This window comes from Perca fluviatilis, chromosome 11 (genome assembly GCF_010015445.1).
Source record: "Perca fluviatilis chromosome 11, GENO_Pfluv_1.0, whole genome shotgun sequence".
NCBI classification, from domain to species: domain Eukaryota; kingdom Metazoa; phylum Chordata; class Actinopteri; order Perciformes; family Percidae; genus Perca; species Perca fluviatilis.
The window spans coordinates 15,952,945-15,976,119 of record NC_053122.1 but is presented as its reverse complement, the minus strand read 5'-3'; the positions used below and the strand labels follow the sequence as shown (position 1 = coordinate 15,976,119).

The 23,175-nt window shown below is 38.8% G+C and overlaps 2 protein-coding genes across 4 annotated transcripts in view; one reads left to right on the top strand and one right to left on the bottom strand.

Annotated features, from left to right (window-relative positions):
* The window catches only part of ak5 (adenylate kinase 5), a 75,482-nt gene extending 55,721 nt beyond the window's left edge, over nucleotides 1–19,761 (bottom strand). The window contains exons 1-5 of one of the 2 annotated variants that reach the window (XM_039815029.1): nucleotides 19,333–19,761; nucleotides 17,796–17,982; nucleotides 15,512–15,679; nucleotides 11,567–11,739; nucleotides 7,326–7,439 (exon numbers count right to left, since the gene is read on the bottom strand). In XM_039815029.1, coding sequence (XP_039670963.1) covers nucleotides 7,326–7,439; nucleotides 11,567–11,739; nucleotides 15,512–15,679; nucleotides 17,796–17,982; nucleotides 19,333–19,392 — 702 coding nt within the window. In that variant the 5' untranslated portion in view covers nucleotides 19,393–19,761. The remainder of the gene's footprint in view (nucleotides 1–7,325; nucleotides 7,440–11,566; nucleotides 11,740–15,511; nucleotides 15,680–17,795; nucleotides 17,983–19,332) is intronic. The other variant, XM_039815028.1, reaches the window with a different exon arrangement.
* A 2,119-nt stretch (nucleotides 19,762–21,880) lies between these two features.
* Nucleotides 21,881–23,175, top strand: part of pigk (phosphatidylinositol glycan anchor biosynthesis, class K) — a 30,538-nt gene continuing 29,243 nt past the window's right edge. For both annotated transcript variants that reach the window (XM_039815030.1, XM_039815031.1), the window contains exons 1-3: nucleotides 21,881–22,037; nucleotides 22,250–22,303; nucleotides 22,437–22,528. In XM_039815030.1, the coding sequence (XP_039670964.1) occupies nucleotides 21,972–22,037; nucleotides 22,250–22,303; nucleotides 22,437–22,528 (212 nt within the window). In that variant the 5' untranslated portion in view covers nucleotides 21,881–21,971. The remainder of the gene's footprint in view (nucleotides 22,038–22,249; nucleotides 22,304–22,436; nucleotides 22,529–23,175) is intronic.

The following is a 23,175-nucleotide window of genomic DNA, read 5'->3' as shown; positions in this document are numbered from 1 at the left end:
TTCAAGGTCTCTACACATATTCTGTGGACTGAAGCTCTGCAGGGCGAATAGTTTGTGCTTAAATTATGTGTATTCAAGCTTGACCACTTTCATGCAAAATGTCTGATTTTGAATTTGAATTGAAAACGCCTTTGAAACTGTATGTCATGAGGCACTAAAACTCTCCTCTGAAATGGTTAAAGTTATGAGTTGCAAAACAGCCCCTTTGCCTCACTGGTTACAAAACACAGAGTGTAGACAAAAAATACTGTGTAAAATTAAGTAATTCAATGCAAAAGCCCTACAGGAGATAACAACAATCTTTATGGTTTAATCTTTGACTGATGTTCAATTGTAGCATCTCTTTATGAGAATATTAATGAAAAACAAGCTTGAGAGTACTTTTTTAAAGGCTGAGCCGTGTCTGCAGGTATTCCTTTCCAGGCTGCATACAACAACCTTCACTAATAAGTTAGGGCAACATGTATGCATGTATGAACATTGTCAACTGAGATCTTCTCTCACCTGGACTGTAAGAGAAAAATGTTCCAAGATACTTAATAATCAACCTGAAACCCCAAAAGCTGGGGTTACAGAAACAGGATTTTGAAAAGCGTGAGAGACACTCAATCTACTGCCACAAGTGGTCTAACCCCTGACATAACAAGGTTTTGGCATCTTTTTTGTCAAAGCATACTGTACCATTCTTATTTTCTCTCTTTGCTACTGAGCTGCACAAAAGGCACTTTAATAACCAGTCATTTAATTATATTGTGAATCCCAGGGCTTCTGCATCTGTGCATTATTGGCTGAGTGGTCATCAGCTCCCATCCAATCACCAACGACTGTATGAACTGTTTTTGAGCGGTTGCCGGGACACGGTTATAAACACTGTATACATGTGTTATCTACATGATTTCATCTCCAGAGAACTTCCTTGGGTCCTTATCTAACCCCCGGGGCCAATTTGCAAACTCATCATCAACCCTTTTAGCAATCCTTTTATGTGACAATTTAAATAACCTTGTGACTATAAAAAATCTATTCAGCTGAATCGAATTTCTGTGGTTATCTATTACAAAATGTAATTTACCAAATTATAAAATGAGAAGAAGCAACATATTAAGTTTGAGACTTCCAGGCTCCTTGAATGTTGAAATGCCTGCTAGTGAGTTAGTCACTAATTCTATGTTTATTTTTTTCTATTTACAGCCTCTGCTGAAGTGGAGACACCAAAGGGAAGGTATGTTTAATCACATCTGATCTGTTCCATGTTTGAAACAGCTGGAACTGCTGATAATAACCATAATAATAGCTCATCTGTGAGCTCTATCAATCAAGTGTGTGGAGCATGATTGTATGGGCATTGTCTGTTTAGAAATCCCTCTCTCTGCACACGACACAGCCACATATATCATCTTGTTTCTTTGTTTGGGTTCCTTGTGCAGCTTTCAGACAAGGAACATGTAGTAGCTGGAATCTGCTGTCATACAAGGTGGACCTTTAGACAGCAGCAACCATATTACGAGTTCTCATTATGTCTTTGAATGTTACAAATACTGAAGAGATGAGAGAATGTAACAAAGACATGAGAGAGGGTTAGTTGTCCACAATGGTTAGTGTGATGAGCAAAAGAACCCAGGCACAATGCCTTTTCCTGTATGCTGTGCAACAAGTCAGGTGTGTCTGGAGCACTCAGCAGAAGTCTATTTATAATACAAAAATACACAAATGTAGAGGAAATCAATGGTAATTTGTAATCCCAAAATAAATTAAAGTAAATTTAAAACTGGTGTTGACATTACTGAACTGAGGCCAAAATTATAGGTCCCTCTTAAGTTTCCTTGAATTTAGGGTGGGACATTCCTCCTTACCAGCATTATGGTCATCATAGGACACTGAGGAAGCTTTCAAATCTGACCCATACTAATGCATTTTAGCAGCTTACCAAGAGAGATACTGTAGACCCACCACACCTAATTAATTTAAGAAAACCTAATTTACATAAAAATTGCTGCAAATGTTTACAAAAAAATATGCACAAAGAAAACAGCATTTAATTGCAGGAATTACAGAGTGTTAATGCTAGTCTCCATCAAATCAGTGTTATATGTACTTTTCCTACCCTATGTAGGTTACTAATTTATTGGTCCTTGTACTGTTACGGTTGTGTTCCAGTTGGACTGTTTGTAGAACTTGTATGTATTTATGTGTCTTGTATGTTTACTGCACACCTAATTGCCCTTCGGGGACACAAATAAAGTTGAAGTTGAAGTTGAAGTTGAAATCAGCAGTGGATGATTCTGATTTAATTGTTTAAACCACTAACTAAAATATGACTAGTTGGGCGTGAAATAAGAAAGACAATACAGTATGACAGACAGAGATTGCCTTTTTGCACTGTTTGGTAACATAACTGACTGGAGCGTCAAGTTAATTGCCCATGGCTGCCTACATTAACAAGCCATTCAAATGTGTTAACTGGAAAAATGACGAGATAAACGCCAACTTTCACTAAATGTACCTCCAGGAGAGCCCCATCTGGTTTTCCCTGCAGGATCCCACAAACACGTTTAATCACCATTCAGAGCCGACATGGAGCCGAAGTTTGTAGTCAATTTGGTATTTGCTCTATTACAATGCTTCCTTAAGTGACACGTCCACAAAACACATGCCGGTCAATGGATTGTCTCAGAGAAACAAACACATCGATGGATTTGCACTCTTTATATTTGCTTTCCTCGTTTGTACTGCAACTGCTGCACAACAATTTCCCTTAGGATAAATAGGGTTCTATCTTAGCTTATCTTAGCTTATCATATCTTATTGTATCTTAGCTTAGCTTATCTTTGCTTATTTTAGCTTATCTTAGCTTATCTTATCATATCTTATTGTGTCTTATCTTAGCTTATTTTAGCTTATCTTATCTTAGTTTAGCACATTAGCTTAGCTTATTTTAGCTAGTCCCTCAGGAATTGCAAGTGTTATTGCAAGAATCAATGGAAATTCAACCAATCTCTTGACTTTTTTGCTATAAGATTAACAATCACTGCGTTTTTCTGCACAAAAATGATTAAAATCAGACCAACTTTTACAAGCAAAAGTCCTGCAGCCCATATCTAATCTAATCTATGTTTAAAACTAATCATTTGATTCATGGAGCTGTGCTACACAGCAAGGTAGAAAGCACTAAGGTTACCTTACAGACTGAATTATCCCTAGTTAACTGCACATGCTAGACAGAACAGCCCAGAAACAGGTCTTTCCTAAATATCTAAACTCGTTTTACTTTTATTGAAACATATTTTTTCTTAAAAAGGCCAGTGGTGGCCTAGGGGGTTAAGGAAGCGAGCTTGGGCCCGGAAGGGTGTCGGTTCAATCTCCAGACCGGCAGGCTAAAATCTGCTTGTCCCTCCCTCATTACCACCACTGAGGTTCCCTTGAGCAAGGTCCTAACCCCAACTGCTCAGTGGCCAGCAGATAAGACTTTGGTTGTACTGGCCAGCTTCCAGGTGTGAATTTGACAGGTTGTCATTGCAAATGAGAAATTGTTCTCAACTGACTTACCTGAATAAATAAAGCTTAAAAAATAATAATAATTTTTATCATCTTACTTGAATAGTTCAGCAATTTATCGCAAAAACAACACCAATTTCAGGAAATTTAGTGAGAACTACTAAGTAAGTTTGGGGAGCAATAATTACACAGAAAGAAATCCTGAAGGGACTGGACTATGAATACAATCCCCAGAGTTTAACTCACATTAATCAGTAATATGATATTAAAGTAAACTAAATAATTATATAACAACAGCCACTTGCTTTTCTGCCAAACATCCTGATGAATTATATACCACCCCTTTGTAACTAATCCAATACACTTTTTATCAAATTCAGCGAACATCTCCTCACACTCGCTGTCCGTTCTGTGTGTACTCACAGAAAAACAAACAGTGTTCATACGCAGCCCTGACTCTGTAAATGGGAAACAAACAAAGTGACTTGGACCGAGCCACACAACATTATTCCATTTGTGATCGTGCACAGGACAGGGGAAAGGCCATGGATTTATAAAGAGAAGGGCAATGTGAGCGAGAGGGACATATTCCTCCTGAAATATGAATCCTGTCTAAATGGGACTTGAGACTCTGATGTCATCTGTCATTCCCTGTAATGCAGCTGAAATGACCAGATTATGAAGCCAAGCTTTACTCGTGCTGACCCAGATAGACCCCAACCTATTCCCCAACCACTCTCAAAGTAATTTAATGCTCATTTAAAAGTTGATAAATGTTAAGTGATTTTAAATGTGATAAAGAGAATCAATCCTTCTAAAAGCAATCGACCGTTGTGTCACACAATTGGCCACTCAACTGTAAAGGATAAACGTCCATTAGGGGGCTCCAATTTAGTATGTACAATACATACTGTATCATAGCTTCTGTTGTCAGAATTACATTTGTACAACATCCTTTTGTCATTTATCGTCCGTTCATTGCTAATTTACATGATGTGACACTTCATAGAAAATGAACTCTCTTTTCATGTCCTACAAAACTGGCATGTGCTTTATTGATCCTCAGGAAATGTGTCCAAACATCCAGAACAAGACTTGCTCAAGGACACTTTAGTAGAGCAAAAGCATGACAACACAAAAACTGTGAACCAGTCTGCCAGTCAAGTGTCCTTGCTCAGTGTGCCACTACCTGTTCATTTCAGGAACACTATGCATTCACTGGGCAACGAAATGGAAAACTGTTGTTTCGCTGTTGAATAGTTGAGCAGCAGCAGAAGCAGCTTTAACACGCTGACTTGAGGTATTGTGAGCACAAATGGCATGAGCTCCAGGTCTATGCTGACATAAAATATTAAACCGAAAGATCAGACAGTCAGCCTGATGTTGCAAGCACACTGACTGGTTTATAGCTCTAGTCCATAACACCACACAGTCAATTATTAACGAGAGAATACAACATTAACCAAACTCCATCAGTCAGTATCTTTAAAAAAAGGGCCTCTTTAATGTCAAACACTCCTAATGGACACTAGGTTTTGCTTCAGGGATCCATATGTGGAAATTTATTTTACTGATTTAGAACTGAACTAAAACTTAATCTACACTACAGTAAGTTATATTTATTATAATGAAAACACTTTCAGTAGGTAACAGATTTAGTAAAAACTCGTTAACCCTGAGATGAGGGGAAACTCTGGGTTTTCTGTTTCAGAAAGGGAGGTTATTTAAACTTGAGAGAGAGGGGTAACTCCAGCCCATTTCAGAAAGAGAGGTAACTTAACCTCAGAGTCAGTTACTATGGTAACTGAGTCTGGTTTTCTTCAATAAACCTTGAGTTTCTCTCAGACTCCTCCCTCTGACACAGCGCTCTTTCATTTCATCATTCATTCATTCAGTCTGTATCAGGCGCATTTTAGTGCAGTTTGTTATCTGCATGAATAAAAAAAAGCAGATTATTTGTGTCGCATTATGCTTTTTTTTGCAAATGGCAGTTTTCTTTACAACACTGGTGATGCGGAGCATATTAGTAAAGCCACTGTAGCAAAGCGCCGTCAGAAGAATGTGACTCGCTCTGAAACGTGTTTTAAACGTTTTTGTAGTGTTCCCTGGACACAAACCAGTAAGAGCCATCAAAAAGGAGTTCCACAGTATTGCAGGTGAATGATGTAAACCCTTTGAAATAAAAGATTATGAATTATAATTCTGTTAATAATGGTGCTGCAGCCTCAGAATGGGATTTGTAGCCCTACTTTTTCGCAAGCAGGATTGCACCTAAATTAAATAGATTATAGGTTCAATACCATTTCACCAGTAATATTATACTTATGATTAAATATGATATTAATACACTATATTGGAACTTACGCATGTACTCTAGCTGCAACTTTCTCCCACGCAAATTCTCTCTCTTTTGCAGCAGCCGCTGTGTTGCTTTTTTACGAAATACATGTTCAAACTCGCTGTATGTGCGCATGAGTATTTCCGCCAACCAGTTTGTTTGTGGTTGTTACCATGGTGATCGCAGTATCATCGCACCATTCATGCTGCCTTTTTATTGTGGTGGTGCAAGCGCTTAACTCTGAGTGAACCTACTCTGAGTTGATTGAACCAACTCAAATCAGCTGTTCTGGAACCGAAAACTCAGAGTTTCCCATCTCAGGGTAAATCAACTCAGAGATCAGGGTTAGACTCAGAGTTTGTTAAACCTCCTTCCTGAAACGGACCCCTGGACACCACAGAGGTCCTTGAGGGTGTTCTCCAGGTTTTAATTTAAAGTAAAAAATATTTGTTTAAATATTGTTGTAATTAGGTTACATTTAAAAGTATGGTTGCAAATCACTCATTTGTCAGCAAAACCTTTCAGATAAACTTATGAAAGTGATTCAATATTAACAACTTGTCAAAGAGTCTAAATGCCCTGACAGTGACCCTGAGACGCCGTGCAGTATTTGATATCAAATACATCAAACTCTGGCGGTGTGACTCAAACTAAGGAGCAACCGTCACTGCCGTCCTTAGATCTCACACTATGGGAGATAAGACCTGAGGGATAATAGGACCAGTGTGTGGTGCGTGACCAACTCGTTTACATATTTGGCTTGTAGCATGTGCTACCTGAATGGCTCACTGTATGTGTTGGACTTTGAAACTTGTGTGGATGTCAAAAGAAAGACATCATGTGTTCCAGTTGATCACACTTTGAAACACCTGTAGTGCAGTGAATAGGGAGATAAATAGTAGTTTAATGTTACGTATATACAGAAGGAGAGTTAGAGATCTCTATAGGTTCCTCAATTTTGATTCAAGATGCTATGATTACAAAATAATTTTCAGTAAGAGGTTTTCTGTTTCCTTTGAAAGTTTGGTGAAGTGGGAAAATTGTCATCTAACTCCGATTCAGCACAAAATGATGTTATGTTGGTTTGCCTTGAGCAAGCTCTCATGTTGTCCCACGTGGTTTGCACTTAATGTGAAAGCCAGCTGCTCGTTATGCAGTTAAACAACATATCATGTATCTAAATGGCACTTTAATGGTAGCTGTTTTCTTTTTTTCTTTTTTCTTTTTTAAAACAGAACAAAATAAAACATGACCAGAGATCAAGATCAATGCATCTAAAGAAAATTAAGACAGATGTAATTCAATATAAGTGTCCCATTTGCTCCAAAGTGATTCAAATTTGTCCAGTTGTAAACGTAATCGGTAGCTGTTTTCATGTAATAGCAATTATAGTTGGTAAGAAGTGCATGTTTTAGTCTGCATATAAGACAAAGTGTCTACTATAAAATTGGACTGAAGAAAATATCAAACATACTTGGTCAACTGAACTCACCTGGTCTTCAAAGGACAAGGCCTGTCCGACGTCTCGAGGGAACCCATCTATGACAATACCATTAGCGTCTGGGATCTTCATGATCTTCTGCTTGATCTCAGTTATTGTTGTCTCCTGAAAAACAGAGAAATAAACAGGATTCATAATTATGTGTAATCGTCAAAAGATCAATAAGACAATTACCATATCAGCAGAGGGTTAATTGGATTTTTTATCAATACAAATAGCTCAACAATTAGCCAGATGCTTTCCGAACTCACATTTTACTTCACTTCATCACATTTTAAATGCTTCACAATGTGGGCAGTTCTCTGAGAGAGCGACTGGTGTCACAGGACATTTCAGCTATAAATTATAAAGCAAAAACGTTTCAAATCTTAAATATAATTAGCTTGAAGCATGATGGAGGAGATTAGTTTGGTTAATGTTGTTGCAATTCCCAGATTCATCAACGCTGTAGATTAGTTAAAACCCCTTGAAAATAGATGAGCTGCTGATTTAGTCTTATGACTGTTAAGGTGAACGAAAAAACTATGACAGCACATTAGAGAAATCCACAATATAATAAATCTATTTAGCCAATTGTACTTTAATATTGTCTGAATGCAGCAGAACAACTGTCTTGATTACATCGGCATTCAAGTGTCAGTGTTAGCATTCTTTACCATCAATTACTTCCTCATGGCTGGAGTAGTGGTCAACATGTGTGAATGTATTTCCCTGAGCTGAATGCATTATGCGATATGGCAGAGATACACGAGCAACGCTCAAATCTAAAAATAACACCCGTATCCAACACTGAGTAACACAGACGTTTAATTTCCCTCCACCCACAGAATAAAGGCGGCGGCTCGACAGACTATGCAGAAATTAAACCTAATCTTGATTCCATCGTACAGATGAATGTATGCGTGTAAGATAAAATGAGAAAAGCTAATCTAAAAAAGCCTTCTGATACACTGCATGGCCTGATGTCTGAGCTCCCACGGTCATATCTGACTCTCAAAGAGACAATCTAGCAGCAGCCAGGGATAATCATCACCAAAGCTGCATCCACAATTGATCATTCACTTCTTCCTATATGATAAAATCGGTATGAACAGTACATTTGACATGATTTGAATTATCATCATTTTGCATCATCACAAAGGTGCAGTCTAACAAATGTAACACATTATGTAATGAGATTTTTTTCTCTCACCATTTTGTGTTAAAAAAATAACACCATCACAGATGGTGGTGATATCCCAGAAAAACATACCTTGTAAACAAAACAAGTAATACATCTTTGAAAAACAATTCTTTGACAAATATAGACAAATTCTAGAGGTACTTGGAATAATGATTAGTTGCATATCTTAATTTCTATGACAACTGAGCTCCATCTACTGAAAAGGACCGTGTGTCAGGGAAAGTAGGAAATGTGTTGAGGGTGGAAAATTAACCAATCCACTTTTTTGTTTATGTTTTTTTTTTTTTTTTTATGCGATGCTCAAAGGAAATTGATGAGCTACTAACAGTTACAAAAAATAATATTTATTGCTAATTGACATCCTCTTGGAAAACAAAATAATATGTAATAATTCAAAAGAAAAATTGGTACAGACTAGATCAGGTATACACTAACTGCCACTTTGACATTTAATGCTTAACAAAATATATGTATTTTTAGCTGACTTTTTACAACGCACTGGATCCTGCTGAACCATTGTCAAAAAAAAATGTCCAGTCTGATGATGTAAAAGCAAAAGTGCAATTAGTTTTTAATTTTAGACCAGACTGTCAAACATCCAAGATCCTCTAATGTGGAGACCTGTGGGAATTCTGAGGGAACAGAAGTTCAAATAAATATAGTCATGTGACCTTGCAGTGATTTACAGTCAAACAGCAAGAACTTCAAGTTTGCAGCACTGAAGAATCTGCACAGCTGAGCACAGTTAAGGCCCTGACACACCAACCTGATTATTGGCCGTCGGACAGTCTGGCGAGGTCAGTGACTCGAGTCTCTTCGGTGTGTTCCGCGCCGTCGACAGTCGGAGGAGCCGTTGACCTTCATTTGGGCCAATTTGACATATTGAATCGGAAGGCGGTCAGTCGGACTCAATGGCCAATCTGATTGGTGGAGTGCTAACCCGGAAATGATGAGCGGGATGAGCCTGACTAACGCCTCTCAAAATCTGACGAAAATCTTTTAAACTGACCTTCGTCGATCTGAAATGAAAACAGATTCAGCAACTGCATGGCCTATTTCTCGCTTAAAATTTTTTCAGAAACACGTTTCGTGAACTATCTAAAATATGAGATCGTATTCTGAACGAACCGCCATTATGCTTGGTTGTAAAATCCGGGAGGAGCCAGAACCATGTCTGATCAGCTGCCGGTTTTCATTTTTTGGGCGACAATACAGATTAGCGCCGCCTGCTATTATGGAGACGTATTATATACGCTCAAGTCGGCGACGCTTAGGTGTGTTCCGAGGCACTTTTTTGTCTGCCGAAGGTCGGCCGTCAGGTTGGTATGTCAGAGCCTTTACAGTCCTTGAGGTACAAGAAGAAATGCATGTTTTTTTTCCCAGCCTACCTACTACTAATGTCTAAATTATAGAAATATGTCATTAAAGAAATATTTTGATATATTTGGGAAATACACTTATTTGCTTCCTTGCCTGAGAATTTGATGAAATTGATACCACTCTCAGACATGAGAGTAGTATCAATCTTCTCATCCTACTCTCAGCAAGAAATGTCAAACTGTTTCTTTAATTTGCTCTTAAGAATTCTTTGTACATTTTTTTTTAAATTGATAATCGATAAAGCTATTTGGATCATATGGTATAAAAGGGGAGAATACAATCTATAACTTCTGACACCACTAAAAACAAGCTATAAATCTGTAATATGTCACTAAACACATCATCAAACACGTACATAAGCAACGCTGTCATCAGGACTCCTGTTTAGAGCTTCTGAGTAACAATCTTCTCATACACCCAAGGGTATCTTGCCTCTTCCTCTCATCATTACATACAGAATCATTGAGAAACCAAATTCTAATTTGTTTTACTAATCATGGCAGGAAATGAAATGCCCAACAGCCACACAATTCACTTCATCACGTCTAATATGTCTGCAGCTTGGCCTACTTTGCTGTTTATCTCACTGGTTCCTGGACTGACATCTGGTGAGCGGCCAGATGGGAGATGTGGTGTTGTGCTAAACAGGCAAGGAAGGGATGATAAATGATGATGTGGGCAGTTATTGAGGTAATTCATGAGGGCCGCAAGCTAAAAACTGCCAGACACGAAGCAGGCGGGTGCTTTGTGTCCGTGTTACAGCCTTATACCTCGCTGCATCACCAAATGCATCATGGTGCCCATGTTGACTGTAAAGGCCCCTCTCGCAGGTGTTTTCATTATGTCAATCAAACAGACAACCAGAATCACTTGTTTCATAGCATTTCATATATAAGTATGATAATTCCTGATAGGTGCTTGTAACCTCATAGGAACTTTTTATCTTTCAATCAAACAGTTCATATTTATTTTTTGTCAAGGTTAATATTTTATAACAGATTATGGGTCTTAAATCCAAATGCATCACCATGATACGCTTTCTTTGGCCAACAAAAATAAATAAATAATAAAGGCAATTAAACTGTCTTGACAATCAAGTCAATCAAGGTTTCTTTTTTTATCCCTAAATGACCTAAAACTGGCTGTCTGGATTAAAGGAAATAATTTAAAAAAGCATATGGTTTTCTTAGAAAGTAAAATAGTATATGTGATTGGTTGTTACTGTAATGGGCTTAAACATGAATAGAAACGCCTTTCTGGTTATTTATAGTTAACGGTTTAGTCGTCCCTCTGTCCTTGAAAACGTAAACATTTTATTTGAATCGTTTTAATCTTAATTTCATACACACATTGAACTGGGAAGTGTAAAGACATCATGTTGGGCTTATATACAGTGTTTGAATGAATGGAGCACAAACAACCACATGGGGTCTGTGCCCATTTTCGTCCCTGGCAGAGTCATTATCTTGCAAACAAGGATGCTATTAAGACAGATGAGCATCCCTCTCTGCAGCATGCTTGTGATATGGATGCTGCTAATTAGTCCCTTCTTACATGCACGCTGTGACCTGTGAGTGACTGGACACACACACACACACACACACACACACATACACACACGCACACACACACAAACAATTCCCCCTCTCCTCTTCTTTTTCTCTGCTACCTGTGGTGCCAGCTCTCCGTTGGTGATGATTTTAGCGATCAGGCTCCACTTTCTGTTGCTGGTGGCGTTGTGGATCATCTTCTTTCTCAGCAGCTCGCCCACGGACACGTACTGGAAGCCGTAGCGCTCAGCAATCTTCAGGCTCTGTGTTCCTTTGCCGCTGCCAGGGCCACCTATAACACAGAGGGAGAGCTGTTGATGTTTTGGGAGAGATATTGTCGTGTGTGTGAAATGTGTCTGTGTGTGAGTGTGAAACATTGTGTGCGTGGGTGTCTTAGCGTAGGCGCATGTGTATTGGTGAGAGAAACCCAGACTATGTGAGACTTTGTGTGTGTGTGTGTGTGTGTGTGTGTGTGTGTGTGTGTGTGTGTGTGTGTGTGTGTGTGTGTGCATAGCTCTGCATGTTTGCAACTTTGTAACTGTGTGTTACTGCTTGTGTGTGTTTTGCGGGGGAGAAGGGCATGTGGGGGTGATGATGAGAGAAACAGGTATGTGTGAACCTCCTACATTTGCTACCAAATCCTCTTGATGTTATATCTCTCCATTTCAAGAGGAAAAAGGATGTGCAGAGGAGCGACAGTAGGAGAAGACAGCTCTTAGCTTGATGCTGGATAGTTTAGTTAACATCATTATGAATATTTGTAAGGTTTGTCCTTGTTTTAACATCTTAGTGCAGCTGCATTTTAAACATAAAATCAGTCCTCAAGTCCTCCAAAACTGAAAAGTGAAAGTCAAAACCATATAAAGTTGTTTTTTTTGGAATTAAATTGCCCTTAGAGAATCCAGTCATTAGCAATAATGTTTAAATGGTGCAAGATAGACATACTATTCAAGCTGTGAGTTGTGAAAGGCCTGTAAAAGCCATCTGACAACCTGAATGCTGCTTTTACTGCGTTTCATTCCAGGATTTCAGAGATGCTACTGTTACCACAGAAATGCCAACCACACAAAAATTGCTCTTGTTTGAAAGCCAGGACAGAATGAAGGGAAATTAGTTGGAGAATAAAGCTGTATGGGTAATTTATTCCATCAATTTGTTTTGTGATTTTTTTTAGGGAAGAGGAGAAGAGTGTGCACCCAAGTGTAAAACAATCAAAGTGTAATCAAATCAGTAAACAAATCAGTGATAACTTATTTATCATTTGATCGGATTTAATTTAGACAGCCAAGTTTTGGAGTTACTGTATTTGTCCTTAAACTGAATCCCAAGTAATGTTAGTAATTGTGTAAAAAGAATCCTACATGTATTCAGTGTCTGGGTTAATCTTACAGTTGGGGCTTATAATCAGACATTTTGAGGAAAAGCACAGGTGCAACTAATAACGGTAACAATGACCCAATTCACTTAAGCCCCGTTTCTTATTTCTCAGTTTGTACACCCTTGATTCCTTTCCTTACCTCGCCTCCTCTCCTCGTGTCTTAGCCCCTCCCACCTGAGATGCGAGCGGAGGAGGCTAGGAAGAGACACGAGGATAGAGGAGACGAGGAGGCAAAGTAGGCATTGTGAGCCGTGTGTAATACCAGTACCCTCGAACTGGAAGACATAAATGTAATGCAGCCATCATTCATGATATTAACTGTAGGCCTATCTGTGTTTTTCTTCTTATGTCACATGAAAAAGCCCACAGATTTAACAAAATATCCTTGTCACATTGTATATTAGAAAAGATAAAGTTTTGCAGTAGAGAGAAGGGGTAGGAGGATCAGAGAGATACTCTAATACGTATTTAGCAAATTTAATTATTCTACATCTTGTGTCGACCCAGCCTCCTCCTGACAACAAATGCCTTTGTCAATCTGTCTCTCTCTCTCAAAATGTTTGCAGCAAATCCTCCAAGAGATGACAGCTGCTGCCATCCTGTTTTTCCTTTAAAATAGGGCACAATGTGCTAACAAAGACGAGATAGGAACTGGCTTTGTGCTGCAAGGACAAATAACTATCATCCCCACTAAAGACAGACAGTGAACATCCCAGGTACAAACCAAAAATCTAAACATGCTGCAGCTGAAGGTTTTTTTAAGAGCTTTTAACAGACATCAAAGTCCTTTTCTTGCTTATTTAAAACCTAAATAAACTATTTTCAAGAGGGTTTATAAATAGCAGCCTTTTTCAGTCCAGCTCAACCAGTGTCATTACTCTTATTGTGCAGCTACCATGCTTAATTCATAAGATTAATGAATGTATTTGACAGGTTAATGCAGGCCCATCAAGGAAATCAGATTAAGAGAGCACAAGTGTCTAACACAGTGAGTGACATGCTCAAGATCTCCCCTGCTGATACCAACAGAGAGGCGGGCCTACTGTTCTGTCCCCATCAGGACATTAGTTCACTTAAATGTTTTTCTTCTCCCATTGCTGGCAGTAGTTTGTTCCACATGCGTGTGTGTTCAGTTACAGTTTTTGACATCACACACACATAAACAACAATGACCACCCCTGTTGATGCTGTACAGACGCTGTTGATTAACGGTGAGAAATAGAAATAAATAGACATAAATAGGCAACGTAAAGTAATTCTGCACATTGTAATCAAAACAATACACATACAATTGTGTACTACTACAGGTTATGTTAATTAAATGAAGCCCAAAATATGTTGCAGACTAGAAATCGCTAGTATCAGCTAGCGCTAGCTAATGTCAATGTTAGGTAGCCACTAGCTAATGCTAGCTAGAAAGGTTTGTCATGATTAGTCAGGAAGTTTAATGTGAGCAGGATGCGATATTTTATTTCCCACTATGGCCACGCCAAGACCCGCCCTTCAATAGCTACTATTGGCCAGGCGTCCATGCTTACGCAAGGCAACGTAACCTGATTTGTACAGGTCCTATCCCCTGACCAATCGGCTATCCTAACCTTAACCACTCAAGGTGAAATGCCTAACCCCAACCAATCGAGCTGCTTCGTAGGGCGGGTCTTGGCGTGGCCATAGTGGGATTCGTAATTTGCTAGCAGGACACAGGACAGTCTCACGGTTTGTGTTATCATCTCTCCATACTATCCGCTTCAATCTTCGACGTTCCATGCCTTTGGTAGCGTTCTCGGTATGTGAAACAGATGCTGACATACTGTTCTTATATCTTTGTTAATTATTGTCAGTAAGTTTGATGTGCAATATGTATATTTTTGATGATGACTGATAGCTCATATTAGACTGACAGTATGGTTCAGTAAGCTAGTTTGACACTATTATCTTGGGTTGGGTTGTTGTATATTTTAGTTTATTTAGATAAACAATATAGGTTATATTATGTACACTGTATAACAATACATTACGTATATTCCTTTATTTCAGCTTACATGTTAGCTACTGTATATACTACCGCATTACAGTGACGTGTAGTTATATTGTTTTTACAATTATCATTGTATAATGTTTGTGACTCATCAATATGTACTGTAAGTAACTGGTCAGTGTGTTTCATTTCCCAGTTTCACCTTTTCTAAGTCAAATAAACTGAGTTATGGCGATCCCAGTCTCGAGTGGTTGAAGGTGGAAGGTGTTTAGCTGCTGATCAGATTGCACAGGGTTACATGCATACAAGACACTTACCAAAATACCAGAAAAAACACACTAGTGTGCACACACACACGTACACACAATCCCAGACTCTTAGATTCCCATCCAGGCCATTTATTTTTAGATCATCAGCGAGGCTGATATAAACTTTGTATTTTGTTAAGCTGTTTATATAAATAGATATATAATAATAGCTCTCATCAGAAGCACACACAGTGTTTTTCTATGTTTACACATAAAAGGATCGCCTAGTCTTATCTAATGGAAAACTTGAGTCAGCAGGAATCCAGATGAGCAGCTTCAAATCTAAAACATCAGATGAGAAGACATTTTTTCCCCAAAGTTTCCTAATTCCTGTGTTATGTACTGTAAGTGCACAGATATTTATAGTTTTGTGTTTTGGTGTGGTGCACTGGTCCTTTACCGATGACGAGGATGACTTTGGGTCGCGGTCTGGATGGATCAAACACCTCATACTCCTCTATGAGTTCCGCGGTCTCTGACAGGTCTGAGTCACTCTCGATGGAAAACTGGCTGATGGGAGGGAGGCGGTCATAGCGTCTGTAGGGAAAATTGGGACTGTCGGGCAACACTGTCACGCACACACACACACACACACACACACACACACACACACACACACACACACACACAGAAATGAAAATGTGTCTGCAAGTATTTAATGAAGAACTCTTTTTTTTCAAAAGCCTTAAAATACTCCATTAAAAATCTTAATTTAAATATAATTAACAACAATTATTGTCATTTTAAAGGTGCAGATGTTACATTACTTCAAACTGTGAATCAAATTTCAGAACAAAAACCAAAGAAATTCATGCCGTTTTAACAATCACAGTAAATTTGAGACGAAAGTGTCTTATTGTGATGAATTCATTGCTTCATTCAGTTTGGTAATTATACAGCTGTCTCTGGTGATGAAAGCACTGATTATAACACATTTACCAAAGATAGAAATCATCACTGCGTGCTATTCCAAGGGAGCAGAACTGCTATAATTTACATATATTCAAATATTATCTCCTTACACTCTATTATAAGGATGAGGATGATCACCAACACATGTACCAGAGACGTAAATAGAGGTTTTGTTGAATTTGAGAACAGAGAAGCTATTTTACGCAAAAAATTTAGCAAAACACACAGAAGGTTGCAAATTACAACTAATTCTGCCCAATCTGCGTGAATCTTAAGGCTTGCTTTTGCCCTAAGACACTGAGCAGTCAATCAGGAAGAGATCTGAATAATTTTGGAAGTGAGAACAGCATTCCCTTCCAGCAAACGTTTAATAACATGGCAGATTTAAGATTCAGCTTTCAGCTGAGAGGGGAATCGCGGGACACAGGAATCTCTATCCCTGATTAGGCTGCAGTTCCCAGCAGCTATACACTACAGTTGGCAACATTTTCAGGCATCTAAGTTGGATAAATTTCTTAAAGCAGTCAGCCCTCACGTTTCTTGACTGTGAAATTCTTTTATATGAAATATCTGTTACTGTCTGCATTGTTGTGTGGATTATAGACACATCACTCATATAAACTTAAAGCAACACTAGAGCACTTTTCCCGCTTCGGTCCCCCTACAGGTTGGAAGCGGAATTGTACATTACATTACATTATGCAAGTTTGCCAGATCAGGTAGCGGATCTGTAGATCGAATGAGACATAATAAGACATTACGACAGCGGTAATGGACAATTCCGCTTCCAACCTGTAGGGGGACCGAAGTGGGAAAAGTGCTCTAGTGTTGCTTTAAAGATGCAAAACAAATTTTTACTCACACACGTAACTCTGTTCTATTTGCATGACTCACATCTATTATCATGGCTGTTCCTATGTACATTGCTAATATGCTTCACATCCATCATCAAACAAAGAAATAAATGTTTGAATTTAAAATAGACCTAATAAAACTGCCACATTAGCATACAAAATACTTATCTTCCTGCATTGGTTAGACCTGCTGGAAACCACAGCTGGAATCAATATTGATGAATAAAGCGCCTTTTGGTATCCCCACTCATGTGAATGATTAACTACACACGTTCAACTGTCTTTTACTGCATGGTAACAAGCTGCCACAGGTCAGTGAAGGCAGCACAGGCTGAGATCGGCACCCTGAATGCTGGTGTTGGTTTGACAGGTTTGAAAGCAGCAGCAGTGGTTGCTTCTAAACTTTATATTGTTGTGTGTGTGTGTGTGTGTGTGTGTGTGTGTGTGTGTGTGTGTGTGTGTGTGTGTGTGTGTGTGTGTGTGTGTGTGTGTGTGTGTGCGCACTCTGGTGTCTCAACTAATACTTCTAGTAATTTTTGTAAAAAAACAACAAAACAAATCTATCTAAGCACACAGCTGTGCTTTACGCTGCAGCTGCAAAAAAACAAAAAAACAAACTCCCATGTCATAACGCTCTAAAGGTCTTCTATTACAAGTGTTTCCAAGAGCAGCACAACACTTTTAACAATGTGTCTACAGGGGAGCTGATATGGTACAGTACAAATGTCAACAACCTTTCCTGTTCAAACAGTGAGCCAGTTGTGATTGTGTAGGAGAGTAAGATGTTCTGCTGCCAGCATCCTTGGAAATAAGTCAAATATATATCAAAATTGTTACAGATTAATTTTCTGTGTGTGTGTGTGTGTGTGTGTTTCTAATGTGCTCCACTGTACTGTACAATCAGCATTCACTGCTCACCATTTCTGAAGAGGGACCTGCGTGATTGGCCGCCGTTGAGAGGGGGAAGGGACTTCTTCTCCTGGCCCACAAAGGTATCCCACCGCACCTTGTCTGGTCCTCCGAGGTCCCTGGCTTTCTTCAGACAGCCCTCCAAGTAGTCGATGGGGTCATCAGGCCGGTAGTACATCAAGCCTGTCAGCAGGCTCTGGACAAAAATGGCAAATGACAAAAATGGAGGAGGATGTGATGAGGTACAGAGGGAAAATAAAGAGAGAGGGAGGAGATGTCAGTTCTGGCATCCCTACATCTTTGTTATGATGTGTTGTTCTTTGACAGCTTGGCAGTGGTGAGCAGCCCGCCTTTTAATAAGGTGAAGTTTTGAAGTGCAGATCTGGTTTCCTTGGCTTGGCTCCACCCGGGAAACAAAACATCTCATTTTGTGTCAGAAGCCTATGAAATTGGTCATTAGGGTTCTGTGTTTATTTGCCAGGCTGTTATTGGCGAGGAGGAATGTGAGAACGAACTCCATGCCAAAACACAAGTCAAGTGTATGGTTGTGTGACATTTGTCTACCTCAACCCTGAATGCTTTAAAACAATAACCTTTCTCTGGGACTTCCTATTTCATCCCCACCCTTCTCACTAACAACTCCCACTGCCAGCAGCATGGGAACACAAAGCTTCTTCCAACTGAAAACAAGTTGATGTGCCTATTTAGCTGATTGATAAGGAATACACTTTGATAGGAGAAGCAGTAAATGTACAGTGCAGTTATGATGTTGATGATGATGTGTCACTTCACTGCTCAGTGTAAGTTTGAAGTGTCTGTAAATAAACAAGTAGTGATTGCTTGCATACATTAGTTGCACTACACTTGGGATTGAGTCTAATTAAGTGGATGAGCCAATTTGCTTCCCCCTCAGAAAAATGAATGATACTTCATTGTTATATTTCTGTCTATGCTGCTTAGAGAGTCTATGCTGTCTTTATTTTACTGAATAGCACGTTTTACCTTGTATTGTATAATAATCCTGTAGATGCTTCATTCATGGTTAATTTTTACACCTTCTCAACCACCAATATATATCGCTAATATCTATATCCCTGTCATGTCATCATATTCTTTTCTGCAATAATTATATTTTCCTTTCTAAAATGCATTATGGACAATGAATGTTGTTTTAATTTTTCATGTTAAAAGAATGCAGTCTCCAGCTGAGAGCATCTTAATTTATTAAGAAAATCATTCTAATAATTAATTTGCAATTATGCAAAGGAGGACGTCATATTCGGTTTATTTGCATTTTAACTAATTATGATTACATATTACACCATAAAAACACATTGAAGCAGTTTGTAAAATGATTAATCAGTCGTGTTTCTCATTTAAACTACTACTTTAATCAAGAAGTAGGCGCATGTTCGCAAGTCCATCAGCCATAACAAGATGTATCTTTGCCGCCACTCTGACAGGCATCGATGAGTAACATGAATCTTTGTTTAAAGATCACACTGTCAAATCGGCACGTATCTCATCCCCACAAACCATCTCTCACCTCAAATAGTTGAGGTATCTCCCGCCGTGCGAGATACTCCTTGGCATCGTTGGTATTCATCTCCAGTCGGATTTCCTCTGAAATCACAACTTGTCCGTAGCGTGCTTTCTTCTTCTTCTTCTTCTTCTTCTTCTTCTTCTTCTTTAGATGTCTCAGTGCCGTAAGGTATAATTTGGTTACCAACAGAGCTCCAGACAGTTCCCCTCAGCGCATTTTTGCCCCGTGTGAGGACTTTACAACTGGATTCCTGCAGGCGATGCCACAACGCCACCCTTCTCGGTGATGCGGATGCGCGGCTCGTCCTTCCTCCCTCCTACAGGCTCTGCTTCCAGCACGCATCATGTGCGCCTTGACGCTGGCACAGAGGTCGCGCGCTGTGCCAAATAGCGCACGTACCGCCTCGTAATGGCGTTTTTCACAAGGATATAGTCAGCATGGAAACTTGGTGGTGATATTGTAGTAACAGTAACTCAGAGAACAAGGAATTATTATAAATATGTGAGTTATGATCCTCTAGTAGGGACTTTTAAAGGGGAACCACGCCCATTTTCGAAATCAATAGGCTACATGTTGACTGTCTAAGACAGCCCAAAATATTAGTTAACATGAAAGCTCTCTCACAAATCCTAAAACCAGAGTGCTAAAACTCAAATATGTAATGTCATCAAGTATAAAGTGTGGAACTGCTCCATAGACAATACATTGCCAAGATGTTATAGGGGACACTGAGAACATCCAGGGGGATGTTGATGCTGAGTATATGCGTACATTTTCTTTTTCATAACTGCGCACAACACAACAGAATAAAGCTCATCAAAAGAAAACCAAATCAGTCTTCCATTCATTGTCTATGGAGCAGCTCCAGACTTTATACTTGATGACATCACAAGTTTGAGACTTAATTCTCTTGTTTCTGGCTTTGAGAGAAAGTAGAGAAATCAGTCACTGCTGAGGACAAAATGGAAAATGCTAATCTAATGAAAATTTTAAAATAAAACAATGAAGATTTATGCGACCCAGAACTGTTTTGTTGGAGAGCTTTTCATGCATTTTCATTTTCTAATGTGATGCATTTGGATAAGGGCATTACTGTGATGAGCTATGTGTGTAGCAATAGACGTCCAGAGGATTGAAGTGGTAAGCAGACCTGTACTGGCGCTCTGCGGTGTGTCAAAACTGATTTTGATGCAGCTTTTCTAGTAGACCTTCTGCTTGTTACATGAAAGACATGTTTTTTCATAGCTTCACCTTGTACTGCAGCCAGGGCTCCCAGACACTTAGGTTTCTTCAGCAGTAACATGACATGCATTTTGACATCTGCTGCCTGTGATCTAAATGTCACTTCTTATTACCAATTAGCTGGAGAGGGCATTTGAATATGAAGCTGTCAGCATCACTTGATGTCTAATCTGCTTTTTTTCATCTGCCATATACAAATAATGATTCACTTAATTAGACATGCAGTCATCTAAACACTTGAGTGGCTTATACTTAAAAATGAATTGCCACATAATGCAAAAAAATATTTAAAGAAACTACTACAGCACACACATCACTGTAATACCACAATAAATAGAATGTGGCTATGAACTTTGGTAGGAACAGTTCAGACACAAAACCATAACCAAAAAACTGGAAGAAGACGTGACTCTAAAGGGGACTGGATGAAGACCATGCAGGAATATGAACACATTTGCTATAAAAATCAAATAACAGTGAAATCCAATTTGCAAGTCCCTAAAATCATTTCCCCATGATATCCAATTCAGTGCCTCTCGCAACTCATATGAACTCACTGTTATTACAATCTTGGTTCTCTTGACATTAGCTTCACTCTTGCAAAAAATCTGTCCATGTAATGATAAGCCACACACACAAGCTGCACCACCTGTTAACCACATGATCCGCCAAGATTAGGTTCATTAAAATACAATATAGAATATTTTCACACATTTTTCACACACAAAAACATCATATTTCAGGTCACAAGAAAACAATATATGTTTTGTTTTCAGTGAGCCATTAAGTACATAAGCATTTGTACCGAAAGGTGTATGGGGATGAGATCAACAAAAATGATCTTCTTATGTACAATACTTATGCTCTAAAGTGCTTTACAGAGTTTTGCATTTTAATTTATTTACTTATTTTTCGTTCTTTCACTTACAACTAACATGTATGCAATGTGTTTGTGTTTTGCATACTGCAGGTGTATCTGTTATTTATGTTTTTATTTTTTCCGCTCAAAAGATTTGGCATGCTATACCGTATATGGGCAGGATATATTATTGGTACGAGCATGTAAAACAGTCGACAAAAAGGAAATATTTTCCAGAGACCCATATTCCATTTTATTTTACGTTAGAAAATAGAAATAGAATAGGAAATGTCTTATGATCTACAGTATATGTGACATATTTGTAAATTTCTTGGCATGTAATCCTGAGGTAGAGCATCTTTCTGAGACCTTCGCATGCACTTTTTCTACAAGTGCATTTTAATGATCCATCTACGTTTACCATACCGAAGCTTTTATTTTGAAATGTCTCCTACCGGAAGCACTTGCTGGGCGGAGCCGCCGGTTTTCACTTCCTTGATGCATAGTGTTGCCTTTTATATATGTCAATGAGTGTTGCACAATGAAAATACTCACTTTTTTCAGCTTATTTTCCTCATTCTTATCAGCGAAAAGCATTAACGTTGAGGTGAGTGTATATTTCACATGCAGCAATGAATACTCCGCCAATTAGTTTGTTTTATGTTGAATACCTGAAATGACGTTACCATGTTAGCCTTCTTTGCTGTCATGCTAGCTGTTTTGGTGATGCGTCTGATTGCTTGTACGAGCCGAAACTAGATTTAAAAAAAAGACCTACAAATACATACAATTAATCATTTTCCTCCACTTGTTTCGCAGGAGAACGCAGGGCAGTTCTTCAGCAGTGGTCATACTAACAACTGGGCTGTTCTGGTAAACATTCATTGATTTAAACGTTAACCTTACATCTTTAGCTGGATACATGTTAATTGATTTTCTGCATTAATGATGGGAGCAGCAGAAACATGTTTGTGCCTTATAAACCGGCTTTGTGTTTGATACACAGGTGTGTACATCGAGATTCTGGTTCAACTACCGTCATGTGGCCAATACTCTGTCCGTCTACAGAAGTGTTAAGAGGCTGGGCATTCCTGACAGGTAACGGTGATAACATTTATGTCCTATTGTGTCATCTTTAGATATTCAATTGGGATAATAATCTAGAGGTACACACAGGCATTGGAAATGTATAGTCATAAGGTGTTGATGTTTAGGAGCAGATGTAAGCCTTTTCTCATCGAAATGGTCTCCCACTTCAGATATGTTGGAGGTTGCTAAACATTAGAACATGCACGCACTGCAATTGCAATTTTCTATGTGCCTGATTTTCAAGTAGTCCTCTGACTGTAGGTTTGTTGTTATTTGAGTGTAGTTTTTACAGTAGAGGGGGATAATAATTTATAATTCTGTGAACACACTCACACACATCCTGAGGTGTAGAACAAAAACAAATCAATAAAACATTTTGGGCTACTCTGCCTTAAACAGAGTGGAGCTGTAGAGATTAACAGGAAAAGGAGTGAGAAACAAATCATGGGGATACCAGGGATTTCTCTTAGGGTGTCCTCAGCTAAGTACAAATATGTTTTAAGAAAAGTTTGTCCTGTCATTAAATTAGTCAAATTTAGGCCGCTCTCCCAGCCTGATGTGGTTCCCAGCTATTAGCTCTAAAAAAACGTCTTCGGTCTCAGTCAATGTGGTGTATTTCTGTGCACCATGCCTATCATAAATGCTGCTTCAGAGGC